General features: G+C 42.7%; 1 protein-coding gene across 3 annotated transcripts in view; it reads left to right on the top strand.

The window, feature by feature from the left end:
- Positions 1-14,238, top strand: part of DUS2 (dihydrouridine synthase 2) — a 403,339-nt gene that overhangs the window by 147,024 nt on the left and 242,077 nt on the right. For all 3 annotated transcript variants that reach the window (XM_069216243.1, XM_069216241.1, XM_069216242.1), the window contains one exon: positions 2,311-2,371. In XM_069216243.1, the coding sequence (XP_069072344.1) occupies positions 2,311-2,371 (61 nt within the window). The remainder of the gene's footprint in view (positions 1-2,310; positions 2,372-14,238) is intronic.

Below are 14,238 nucleotides of genomic sequence, written 5' to 3'. Positions count from 1 at the left end.
CATCCGTCAAACATTTGTCTCTGTAATCTGTCAGTCGTCAGGTAGAAAAACCCTCATCTAACCCAGATTAGCATCAGCATGTGGGGCTTCATGCAAAATAATTTTGATCAATAATTTAGAAAACATCTAGCTAAGGAAAACTAACTAAGATAGTGCAGTTGGTACCTAGAAAGAAAAGGCACAAAAATACATTTGTCATATTGTCATATCTACCTATCCACTGTATGGGTCAGCAAACCGAATCAGTCTTTGTCCTCAGGTCATCAAATGATCAGCAACACATCAGGTTCTCAGTCAGAGAGTAGGAGCCCAATGACAGAATCTCAGATCTCTTCTTCTCAACAGCGTTCTGCCTAGAATCTATTCTCAATCTTTTTCCTCTGTCACGTTGATATATCAAAGTCACCCAAACTATCTCCTAATTTCCAATTGGTCAAATAATTCTACATTATTACTCTACCCAATAGTCTTACTGTCCCAAATCCATGAATTCTAATATTTCACACTTCACACGTTGTTGATTGGTTTGCTTTACGATGTTCATCCGGCTTGTCAGGTATCAAAATGGTTGCATCTTCTTCTCCAGTCAGTGTCTTCATTGTTCAGGCCCTGGGAAAGTACACCTAGCACATTTTACACACAAATCGTTACTTCGCGAGAAACCTCATCCTCTGTCCGTCGGTTCTCATGGAAAGCTTTGGTTAAGCATTTTATTAAATAATTAGCATTTCACAGTTAGTTCACTTTGTCAGCATTTTTCATTAAACATTAAGAAATACATCTTCTGCATGAGGCCTGGCAAAACTGGGCCAAGACACTCGCCAAGACACTGGGTATAATTAATAAGCAGGAACATAGATTATAGCTCTCAATATGACCTATTACTACATTAATCTAATACATTTTCAATATTTCATACATATCATAGATTAGTACATTTCGTGAATACTGGTGGCCATTCTCCGAGGTCACAATTTCAAACGTGCACATTATTTTTCTACGTTATTCATTTGTTACAAATTCATTATTCAAAATACATAGACATTTCATTCGTCATTTCTAATTAAGACATCTGCGTTAGCATACCCAATGGTGTACATTTTTAGCAACCTTCGGCATCTATAGCATGGTGCTTGTTGAAGACGCCTGGTAAAATGCCGGTCCTTGCATAATTGTGATAATTCTTGAGACCTAATAGGCATCTCTTTGATGTTACCCATTACCTACACTGTTGAAATGCTGATCTTTGCCTCTAAGTGGACATTATTGCCGTTTATGGGTATCCATGGCATGATCTGCCCACCCAGGACAAATGCTGGCCCTTGCACAGTGGTAGTAACTCTTGACAATTTTTTGGCATCCACAGGATTATGCACATTGCCTAAATGCTGGCCGTCACATATTGGTGGTATTTTCTGGCTCCTCGTGGACATCAATGGAATGATGTCAGCCCTGTTAAAATGCTGGTATTAGCACAACAGTGGTAATTCTTGCTAACTTGGGGGTTTCCGTGGCATGTTGACCACCCTAGATAAAATGATGGCCTTGGCATAAAGATGGTCATTCTTGACATATTGTACTCATCCGTATCATAGTGGTGCCCACCTATGGCAGCCCTGGCAATGTGATGGAAACCATGGCATATTGTTCAACTTGGCACAAAAGTGGTATTACCTGGCATATTGAGGGCATCCATGAGAAAAGGGTGTTAATCTTTGACATTCTGAACATCCATGGTACCCACACCTGCCATAATGCTGGCCCTTATGTTTTAAATGTTATGCATAACAAATTGTGACCATGAAAGGCATGATGGTGCCCAAACTAGCATAATTCTTTTCTCACCTTAACAAATGTGATTAATGTAATGCTTGGCATAATGTGTGCATCCATGGTCCAATGGTGCCAAGGTATGAACGTAAATATTTTTGAATAAATTAATATTCAAACAAGCTTGGAGAAGCGAGGAACCAGTCAAGTGGACTTATGATGTTTATGCTACTTTGCAAACTTAGGCAACCCTCTCTCCAAAAGGATATCATTGTCAGAGCCCTGGTTTTGGAGACCGGATTGAGCAAAGTGAAACCTATTGCATTTCTAAATGCTTATTTTAAAAAAGGAACAGGCCACGGCTAACCTGCACTTCATTGACTTGACCATGAGTTCCTGGCTGTACCCGCCATTGGATTACTCTGCAAAATTGCAGCGTCCTTTCACTCCCTCTGCTGCTTTTTAGAATTTGAAATAGTATAAAGTCCTGCATCCATTACTTAGCTTTTATCTCCGTTTTCTCTTTTCTTCCCCGTGCAGAGAAGATGATGTGGCTGGGATTGACATTAACATGGGCTGTCCAAAGGAGTATTCTACCAAGGTAGGAGAAAGATTAATATCTGTTAAGTCATGTACTGGATGCCTTCTACAGGCACACGCAGACATAGTGCTGATGACTTGCATTGGATGTTACCTGTAAAACCTAGAATAGGTACATTAAGCCGAAATAGAGATGCTTATAATATGTCACATGTTAATGACTAAATGCTATTGGAGGGTATTTTGCAGTAGAACATCAAACGCCTTAAACCTTCAGCAGCTGCAATATTTTTTCTCTCGTGTGTCAGCATCCCCAGCCTTATGCCAGAAAATACATTTACATAACCTCCGTCCAGACCTGTCCATAAGATGGTCCGTTCGAGACGATTTCTCTCATACTGGGTAACAGCCTGTACTGTTTCTGATTCTCTCCCTTTTTAACTTGAGATCACAATTCTCGGCTACAGTAGTTGTTGGTGGAAAACTGTTAGGTAGCATCTTCACCTTCTTTCAAGTGCTTCATTCACTGGTCAGTGTTGTGGTCATGACAACACAGTTAAGCGCCATAAGCCAGGCAACTTCCATATTTTGCTGACTAGACGTATCTGAGATGAGTTTTCCTGTTATGTTTTGATAATCGTACTTTGCAATTCTCTGCAGCTCCGCTTGAAAGATGGGATTTCTAAATAAAAACATTTGATATCAGTAACTTCCCTCTCATTTCTTTATTTTTCCGAAGATCAATGAGTTTATCAAAAGGACACTATACATATTATTATTATTATTATTATTATTATATACAGTAAGCAAAATACTATTCTCATTTCTTCTACTGGCGCTTGACCCAATCTAAATTGTAAGTCTACTCTGTGGTTATGGCGATAATAAATAGAAAAGCATGATTTTCCATGTATTAATTTTAATTGTCACCATATTCTTCCAACAATACATTTTCACTGTCCTAAGATGTGCCCGAGTGCTCTTAGTGGCTTCTCAAGTCAAACGAAATTATCTGCTCAACGCAATTAATATAATCTGGTTGATGTCGATTTTTGTCAGGGTCTCTGAAGCTTCCAGTACGGTCCTTAATGTACAGAAAGAAATGACTGAAAGTCATAAACTTCCCTATACTTCAGATAGTTACACATTTATTTTTACTTGTTCCGACAAATCAGATGTCGCATGTGAGTTTAACAGTAAATATTATTAGTTTTAAGAGACAAATTATTTTGTCTTTTACCCTCAGTGCTTTCTTGATTCACCTTTGATCTTGTTGCCACATGTTTTATTTCTTCTCTTTCGAAGCCATTTGTTACATTTTTTCTTTCTCTTACAATGTGTGTTTAGTTGGCCTGCACCCACACATGCCTTAGCAATGCGAACATAATTATAAGAAAAGCACTGACGTGCCAGTCACCTCGTACAGGACGAGTCATGTAGTTTTGACGGGCAGTTTCTGCTACAAATTCATACTCTTGTGCTGCTTTGCCTTTGGGATATGTTTAGTTCTTCTCGGATCTCTTAAACTACATTCACTAGAAACCTTTTTGAGACAAATGTTTGTTATGCCTCCCGACGCCACAAAGCCAGTGAGTGACCTTTGTAAGCACATAAAACGAGGTGCTTATTGTGGTGTATTTGACTGTTGCAGAACAAAAGTTATGGAGACGACAGGAATAATGGTGCAGGCTTCAGCCAGATCTCTAGCTCGGCCATCGCACTGCTGTAGCCAAGCTAGATTTTTTCTGTTAGATGTGATCTCAAGTGGAGAGATCAAATTGCTCATCACTCTAGAGGTGCTACTTTCTTCAAGCAGACCTGTATTTAGTGCGTGGTTGTTTGTAAAGTTGCTAATTTTCTAATACTTCTGATACCTTTGAAAACTCTGAAATGGTCAACGGGGTAAGAGTGGGAATGAAATATGGCACCCCACCACCCGGAGGCAGAATCACCATTGTCCGCAAGAATTCCGTCGGTGACACCACCTCCACAGATACATCCTCCTCCAACATAGAACACCCATTGTTCAAGCTCCATGTCATGGCCAACCTCATCCTAAGAGGCACTCTCATCTACAGACCACCGGGGCCATGCACCAACTTCACTGAACCCCATCACAGACTTCAACACACCACTCGCCCTGTACGTTCGCAATTACATCCTACTTGCCACTTGGAAGACCACAACAACCCCTACTCAAAAGCACTAATTGAAGGCTTTGAATGCCAGGGCCTACCTCAACGAGTACAAGGGACCTGCCCACGTTGCCTGACACCTCCTGGACCCTATTTTTACCACCTTCAACAACATCTGAGTCGACAAGCCTACACCAATCGCCTGGACAGACCACACCCTCTTCAAGCTCAGCATCCTCGTCCTTGCCCAGTGCACATGCACCACTGCCAGACCAGCCTGCCGGAACTGGAACAGCATCACTGCTAAGGATTATAACACTGCTGTCAACATACACTGACCCGAACACAGTGAAAGCCCTGGCTCCTTGAAACACAGCAATACAAGATCAAGACCCAGACGAGCTGGTACACGGAGGAACTCAGACTGATGAAACATCACTGCAGACATTAGGTGCACAAATGGAGAACGAACCAGGACAATTTAGACCGGAGAACGAATATTCAAATCTTCCCTGAGACACTACCACCAAATGATCCGGACCACCAAACCTGCTGCTCTGATGGTGACATCTACGTTGAGCAAAGATAATACGAAGGCATCTAGTAAATCTTTTTAAAGAGGGTCCTACTTTGCTCTCCTTATGCAGAGATGGTATTAATCTTACCTCCAAGAATAAGTTTTGGATGTAAAAGTATTGTGAACTCTGATCAACCTGTTAGGGAAAGGGCGAATGGGCAGTCGGTGGGCCTCTGATTCCCTAGTAGAAACAGAAACAAGGACAGCTGTAAATTAGGAGATTTTGTCCAACTGTGATCTGTCAAGGTGGTAAAACCAATTCACTTAATGAGGTTGGTTTTCATATGTGGCTCTCGCATGACTATATCATCAATATTTAAATTCAATATGTGTTTAGATTATCAGAAATCATTTGAAAGGGAACATTACCCAATGAGCAATGCATGATATTTAGCCACCACCAGGGAGACTTCCAAATAGGATATTGGGTTTGGTCCCGGAAGGCTGAAGGGGCGGTGGCTGGTGTCTCACAGCAGTGGGAGCTGAGGTTGAGTGAATGCTAGGCCTGGACAAAAAATAAATGCGTATTTTGCCAATGGGGTTGTTCATTTTTTCCACACAGGATAAGGAAGAAGTGAGTCCAGTGCTACAGCGACCACATCCCTCCAGATTATTACAGGCACTGTTTCCAATCCTCGACATTTGTGTGCCAGTCTAATGCATTTTGGTTGTATTCCAGCGGCGGCTGCTGCAAGGGGGGGCAGAGGTGTGGGGGGGACATTAGATGGGGTGTGTGTAAACAATTTTTTTTTTTAAATCACTTAATGTTCTCGTTGCTGCGCCGCCTCCTTCTGCCGCCTTGCTCCTCTTCTGGTGTCCCAGCATTCACTGGAACACCAACACAGGCTCGCCAGCAATCCTGGTGCTGCTTTCATGCTAAACCTAGCGTTGAAGCAGTGTCCGGATTGGTCTGAGGGGTTTGGACTGCCGCTCAGCCCTGGGGTCTGTGTAGTTTCCCCAGCCCATCTGTTAAACACAGCCGGGCTGGAGACAGCAAAGTGCGCATGTGCAGTACTTAATTTGTGCTTGTTTCTGGTGCAGAGCACCCGCACATATTTTTGAGGGCCACTTTTTTTTTCTGCCTCAAGCATTTATTGTAAGCAAAAGACACACATGGGAAAGACAGAGGAGGAGAAAAATGGAAAAGCGTCACAATGGGAGAAAGCTGCAAGAGTGAGCTGAAGGGGCAGGGAGTAGCTGTAAATGGATTGAAGAGGCCCAGATTTCTTCAGGGTTATGCTGCCTCAGTATTCCGTGTTTGCACATTTAAGTGCAGCAACCGCATGTTTAAGAGGAGAGCTTTGATCACTGGCACATTTTTTATTTACAAATTAAGCACTGCGCATGTGTGTTGGGGCGGCCTCAGACTGCCGGCCAAACACACAAGCGGACTTGGGTGCAATCTCTCCTCCTCCTCTCTCCCATCTCCTGAGGCCCAGCCCTCCCCTCCCTGCACTGCTGGTTGAGCAAGCAGATGAAAAATAAAACGATAGCAAGCTATCATTTTATTTTCCACCTTCTGGCTCTTAGCCAAGGGGGCGATGCCTCTCTGCCATTGCGGAGGAGCCGCCCCTGTTTAGTCTTATTTTGATTCCATTGAACAAAAATTTCAGGACCAGAGATAGTCCATAATGAACTGGGGTGAGGCGGTCACCATGTCCTGTGCACTCCTGTGCAGGCACAGGTCGTGGAGAATGACAGTTCTTGAGTTTCATTTTTTTCTGCACTGTGACAAGGAAACACCATTTCTATTAATCCTCATAGAGACTTGGAAATTCAATATAATTTGTCTCAGGAGACTAGAGCTTCTATTTTGGTGGCTTCAAGTCTGGGGTGGATGGTAGGAAGTTGACCAACTGGTGTTTAATTTTAGTTTATGAAATGTAAGGCCAAAAAAACGCTGAGGCCATCTGTGCCTCACGTCTGGTTTATCAGGAGTTGGGGCCTCTGTCTTTAGTCTCAAACGTCTGAAGCACAGAGCAGGAAGCAACATGCCTATGGACACACACTAGGGATGTTGGACAGCCTTGCTGGATTTTATTAGTAAGTGAATAGCTTCAAGACACCAATTATGTTAACTCTGGCCATTTTAAGTTTTGTGACAGCAAATGTTAAAATCTGTGGGAGTACTTCATTAAATGTTGATTTCCCCCTCATGCAACAGCATGGCGTGAGACCCTATTACAGTCTGTTTTCTATTGTGTAATAATAAACACTTCCCATGCTTAAATACTTGCTTTCTCCATCACGTTTCATACTCATGAGAATGTTGGCGTGTCTCTTACTACAAACTATTGTGTGCTATGGTGACGTACTCTGCTCTACAACCTCTGACTTTATGTGAGCATATGTGGTAAAACTTGTTAAGAAAGTTTTCATTTTTCTCCACTTTTCCTACTGTTTTCTTGGGTGTGAACACTCTCAGCTCCCCCCGCCCCCTTCAAAGTGCTTGGCTTTCTGGCTGCGGTTACATGGTGAATCTATGCGACTGGTGTGACAACGTTTTCTTGGGCTGCATGAGGCCTTTAGTACAGCCTTGTAACCAAATCTCTCGAGTCAGTAGCCTCACTCCTGAAGTTTAAAACTTGAGGTGTGAATTTGCTGAGTGCCATAGAGACATTGATGAATTTTCGTTTCAATTCTGAAAGCCTTCAGAGATCAGCCCCAAAAAATATTTGTGCCATGGTTGTACAACTGTATTGAATGTTATGTATGCTTCTTCCTTGTTGTTTTGTGATTAATCTGGAATGTTGCTGGGTTTTGTGGAGGTTGGCTGACAGATCCGTGTAGTGAGTCTTGACCTGGCAACAGCTATTTTGTCTGCCTAAGTGAAGTGGGTACCTAAGATATTCGTACATGTGCTTGAATCTGAAAAGGATGCTAACAGCCGGCAAGCCTCCTCATAAAAACGTTAGAGATGGAAGGAAATGGCAAATCATACTGTACTTTTCCATTATGAACATCATATTTCAGTTCCATCAAATTCAAACAAGCGATCCGAAAAGTACTTAAATGATGAAGTGCACTCAGTTGTTATGTCAACAAGGGCATCATGCTGGACCAAAATGTAAGGATGACCTTTAGATAGAACAGTGTTAACTAACAGCGTTGTTCCCAAAAGTCGGGCTTCCTTGCCTGTCCATCCAGGTCCAAAGGGCCATAAGTACAGATGGAAAGGCGAACTATGGTGTTAAAGAAAAAGTATATTTTGTTTTCTTTATATTTTTTATTCTTATTAAAATATACATTGTGCCTTTTCCATTAAGGCCCAGTGCCAATAAAATAATGTTCCAATCTTTAAAAAATAGCAAGCCACAGTGGCAGAAATAGATTTAGTTCTTCCTGTACTCCCATAATAAAGACTCTTAACACACTTTTCTATTAGTACGAAGGTAGGGTTTTGGACCCCACCGAAAGACTAGATTTCACAGTTCTTCTGAAGGTTAATTTTGAGACTATATGGCCAGTGAAGAAGGCATTTTGGTAATAGTAATAAAGAAAATGACACCAAAACAAGGCTACAGATACTTAAATGCCACAAGATGGGCAACAATGTCAATACTAATGGACAGAATCTTTGAAACTCCCAGATTCGCTTCTGCACTGTTTAACATGTTCCACCAAATCCTGTAAGGGCTCAAACATTTGGTATCTCTGCCCACCATCTTCAAAGCAGAAGTGTTGCTCTCCAGTTATAATAATGGCAACTTTTTAAATCAATCCTCTTGACATCCTCCTGAGAATCTTCGATCTCCATTTCTCTATGTAATTAACATCAAGAACCTTAGGCAATCCATAGTCCCAGTTTTGAGACACATTGCCTGACCCACTCTTTATTAGGGATTCTCCGTCTACTGCCTTAATTCCTCCCATGAATACCCTAACTAGCATCCTCCACCTATCCCACTCACCCCTGTTTGACTGTCACCCAGATCCACTTTTGCCGTTGAAGACAGTCTTCACACATCATCCTTGTTCTATCGTAGTTGAATAACTTTGCCAAAGATCTGACTCATCACCAATATTTTTGCATGGCTTTAACACAGGGAAAATACACTGTCAAAAACAGCCTCTCAGGTCCAGGAGAACAAAGTGCCTCATCACATGATCCTTCACACTTACATTCAATTAACCTTAACATGTGGGTCAAACTAGAAAGCATAGTCTGAGAATTGCCTCCATATCTGTAGATCTGAAATCCACAAACTTGACAACTGGATATAAATCAGTATATGTTAGAATAAGTGATCCCTTAGGAGGCACATGATATAAGTGTTCACTACTGAACTCAAGTGGTAAACAGAGCGATGATACCAAGATGAAGAAAGATCAGGAATTAGAGAGACGAGACCCAAGAGCAAATATTGAAGCCAGTAGTGCTCAGCAAGGAAACCTATTGGCTGTGCCAGTGATTTTTCTTGTCTTAGCTGCTGCCACAGCCATCTTTAAATGGGTTTGTAAAACCTAACAAAATGTATTACAAGATGGCTGCTGCAGGTTCAACTGCATCCATGGCTACCATCTTTGAGTGTATTTTGGTAGGTTTTTAAAAAATGCCACTCTATGATGGCCACTGTGGAGGAGCATGCATCTGCAGTGGCCATCATCTTATCTTTGAATACCTTTTTAGATGTTTTTTTTTTTTTTTTTTGAAGGGGGGGCATTTATTTTTTATTTATTACAATTCTCGTTTGTTAGACCGGTCAGTTCTTGGCATTCTTTCCCCTGTCTTTTCACTTCATACCTCCTGTTTTTGATCCTGTGCTCAATTTAATTTCTGCTCGTTTTAGGACTCTGGGCACTCTACCACTTCTGACTAGTGCTAGAGTGTAAGTGCTTAAATTGTATTGGTGATTGGTTTATCCATGAATGCCATATGTGATTTACTAGTAAGTCCCTACTATGGTGCACCAGGTGTGCCAAGGGCCTGTAAATCAAATGATACTAGTGGGCCTGCAGCACTGGTTGTGCCACCCACATGAGTAGCCCTGCAAACATGTCTCAGACCTGCTGTTGCAGTGCCTTCATGTGCAGTATTAAACTGCCATGTCGACCTGGCAAGTGCACCCACTTGCCGGGCCCAAACCTTTCCTTTCATTACCTGTAAGTTACCCCTAAGATAGTCCCAAGGCAGCCCCATGGGAAGGGTACAGTGTATTTAAAAGGTAGGACATGTACTTGTCTGTTTTACATGTCCTGACAGTGAAATACTACTAATTGCATTTTTCACTGTTGCAAGACCTATCTCTCCCATGGGGTAACATGCAGATTGCCTTGAAATATCTGTTAAGTGTAATGTCCCATTCAGAGCAGATAGAGATATGGAGTTTGGGGGTCGCTGAACTCACAATTTAAAACTACATCTTTTGATGAAGTTGGTTTTTGTATTGTAAGTTTGAAAATACCACTTTTAGAAAGTGGGCCTTTTCTTGCTTAGCTATTCTGCGCCTGTGTCTTTCTGCTAAGTACACGTCTGGGTCAGGACGCCAGTTGGGCTGTTTGTGCATTCACTCTAGACAGTTACTCAAAGGGAGCTGAGGTGTGCCCTGCATATCCTGATGGCTCATCACCAGGCTGATGTGTTTTCCGGAGCTAGAGTGGTGGGAGGGAGAGACGCTTGCACTTGAATAGGGCTGTGCCTATCCTCATCAAAGCAGTCTTCAACCCACTGGAGTTTGTAGGTGCCAGGGCAGCGAAAGGCAGGATCTTATGCAGTACACACACTTCTCTTTGAAGTTTACCTGCTTCAAAGACAGAAATGGATATAAGTACTGGACCTCTGATGCCACATAGTTAGCACACATCTGGACTGAGGACATTCTGCCAGGAAGAAGATCTGGATGCTGTAGTAGGGACTACCACTCTGCCTGTTTCTTTGTTGTGCACACCTACTGCTTCTGTACTGGGAGTGAAAGGACTGGACTTTGCTTTCTACATCCTGCTTTCCAAAGTTCTTCAAGGGCTTGGCTGAGCTTACCTCCTATTGGAAGTCTCAGGGTCACAGAGACGTGACCCGCCAGGGCTTTCTTGCTAAGAGTACGGACTTGCCAAGTGGTACCAAATCCACTCTCTGGGACCTTGGAAGTGAGTTCTGGTGATCTTAAGAAGACAATCCACGCATTGACTCTGAGCACCGCTGTAAATCGACACATTGCTAAAAGTATCTGACGCACCACCTGCACTGCTGCTGCAGAATCAACACAGCACCTGCTTCACCGCTGTAGACCAACAAAGTACGGCTGGATTTTTGACGCATCGTCCCTGGCACCAATTTCTTCATAGGTGCCGCACCACTGTAAGGAACAGAGGCCGCTTGTCTGGAAACCGACGCATCACATCCACTGACAGTAAGGAACCAAGGCATCACTTCCTTGTGACAGTAAGGACCCAACACATCACTTGCTTTTCTGGTGCCTCACCTCCCCTGCGCCTGTTCTCGTCTTTGATTTTTTATGCATCTAAGGTACTTTGCCCTAAAACAAACTCATCCATTGATTTCTATGGACTAAACGTGCTTAATCTTTTAAAAGTGATATCTTGAGTTATGTATGTTGCATTTATGCCGTTTTAGTCTTGTTTTATTCAGATAAATATTGGCTATTGTTTTCTAAACTGATTTGGAGTCCTTTTGTGGTGTTTTCACTGTTACTGTATGTCTATGTGTACAGACTTGCACATTGCCTCTGAGATAAGCCAGATTGCTTGTGCCAAGCATACCGTGACTAAAGTGGTGGTCTCTACTAGGACAGAGTGCACACCACTGCCAACTAGAGACCCCATTTCTAACACTGGTGATCAGTGGTGAGGATAGGAGTTGTATTTGTGCTTTACATACAGTGATTGGGGTACACTACTTCCATATCGCTCACCATTACGAACTACTTATAGTTTTCCCGTTTTCTTTTTGGGTTTTATTGCCTTCTTGAAACTTTGCAAACTTTGGAGTCTTCATCCACAATCATGTCTCAGTCTGGGGAGCCATCAGCAGTTGTTGCGGATTTGGTGTTTGAGCAGGAGCGGTTGGAAGCCTACATGGTGCCTCAACTCAAAAAGTTCTACAAGGAGCTCAGATGTCCTTTAAAGGCCTCACTAGGAAGGAGGAGATGCAAAAGACGCTGATGGCCTGGTTGGCAGCCAGGGAGGCCGGTGAGCACACAGAGGAGGGGAATAATCATGTGGACACAGATGCCTGTTATGCTTGTGCATGTGCAATTGGCCATCTTGAAGAGGTCTGGTAACCATTTTGTGGTCGCCACCTTCATATAATGTTGAGAATGTTGGGTGGGCAGGCGTCAGAGAGAGGGGGAGTGAAAAGTAGATGAGATAGGTCCTCCCATACAAACAGGGTTTGAAGTCATAAATGGAAGATTACAACATTCGTTCAAAACAGACTGAAATGCTTATAGGTAGGCCAAACACAAGAATAGGGAGGAAAGTGATTGAATCAGGAGCTGGGGAGTATGACATACTAACAAATTATTCAATCATTAGCAAGCTGCTAACCTAAAACCAACAACAAATGGTCTTGCTATACACTGTAGGCGAGACGTAAAACGAATGCTCGCAGTTTTGAAACCAATAGTAAAGGCTAAAGATAAGTAAATAATGATAATTTAGGCAGAATTAAAAGAAACCCAAGTACAGATAGAACGTAGGGAAATCATGCAAACTTTTTCTGTGAGGCAGCTTTTCTTTTATAAAGGATTCTCCAAGAAAATAACTGGAAGCAAAAACCTTCTTGAAAGCTGTTGGAAATGTTGCCTTTTCCACAGGGTAGTCAGAGATATTTTTGCTTTTTGTTGAACTCTATTTTTGGTTATCATGGAACTCTACGCACCTTACCCCTTCTAGCCAGTGGTAAGGGACTTTTGCTTCTCATTTCAACATGTTGAAATTGGTATACACCTAACTGGCATATTTTAATCTCTGTATAGTCCCTAGTATGTTGTCCAAGGTGTACCCAGGGCCTGTGAGGGAAACTATCACAAGTGGACTGCAGCACACATTGTGCCATCCACTACAGTGACAAAGTAAACATGACTGAAGGCCTGCTACCAGTAGCCTGAATGTGCAGATTTTAACTGCAAATTCATCTTGTCAAAATAATCCCTTTTGTCATGTCTGAGCTTTCTTTTAAATATTTATGTCACTCTTAAGTAGGCCTTATTGCCAGAAGGCAGGTTGCATGGTATTTAAAAGTAGGACATGTAAACGTTTAATATTAATCTTGTTCTTACAGTGACTAGCCCCTCAGCACTATTTTTACTGTAGCAGGGTTGGCTGTTCCATAGTAAAGCACTGGGATGTAATATTGAATACTAGTTCTGTATCTCAGGAATGGGACTAGCGAGTAAAACAGTGACACAACTTTTTTAGGTTATTAAAAATCCTGTTCAGTGGTGAAGTCTAATTTTTGTTTTCTAACCATTACGGAAAAGTAACTTTCAGAAAGTTACCTCTACCCTGGCAGAAGACCCTGGAAGCTAATTCTGCATATCTGAGACTTCTAGTTGCGGATTCCATACCTTTCCCTCAGGCGCTAGACTGGATCCAGAGATTTTTCTTCGAGCAGTTCTCTTGCGTGCCATCGGGTGGTGTTGGTCGACTCCGCGTCCGTTGTTGGTGTTGTGGTTGCCGTGGTGAAGTCAGTCGTATATAGGCAGCACCCTAGTGCACTGACGTCAATTCTTTTCTTTCCGCACCAGCCCTTCCGCAGATCTGAAGAAGAGGTACCCTCAGTCACTTTTTGACTGACTTTTTGATTTCTTGGTGTGTTGAGATGTCTTCCCGTAAGACCGGATTCAAGCTGTTTGACTCCTGTCACTGCATGTTGTTGGTGACGAATCCGCAACTTCTGTGCTTGTGGTGACTGGAGCGTGACCACGACCCGAAGTTGTGCTCCGACTGCCGAGCCATGAACCAGAAGGCTTTGCGGGAGCAGTTCCCTAAAGCTCATGGCTGCCCGGTGATCTGCTCCGCGTCACTCCTGGTCTCGTTGAGAGGAAAGACACAAGACCGTTCACAGAGTCATCACCACTCGTCCCACTCAAAGTCCTCGAGACATTCGGGTCACAGGAAGAAGAAGTTGAAGAAGAACAAGCGTTATTGGAATTCACCTTCTTTTGGGTCGGCTCCGCACCTCCCTGAGTTTCAGGGAGCCAGAGCTACTCTGCACAACTCTGGGAATTTTATGCAGCCATGCGCCTCCTATTTGGG

This window comes from Pleurodeles waltl, chromosome 12 (assembly GCF_031143425.1).
Source record: "Pleurodeles waltl isolate 20211129_DDA chromosome 12, aPleWal1.hap1.20221129, whole genome shotgun sequence".
Taxonomy (NCBI): Eukaryota; Metazoa; Chordata; class Amphibia; order Caudata; family Salamandridae; genus Pleurodeles; species Pleurodeles waltl.
This window is presented reverse-complemented; position numbering and strand designations above follow the sequence as displayed.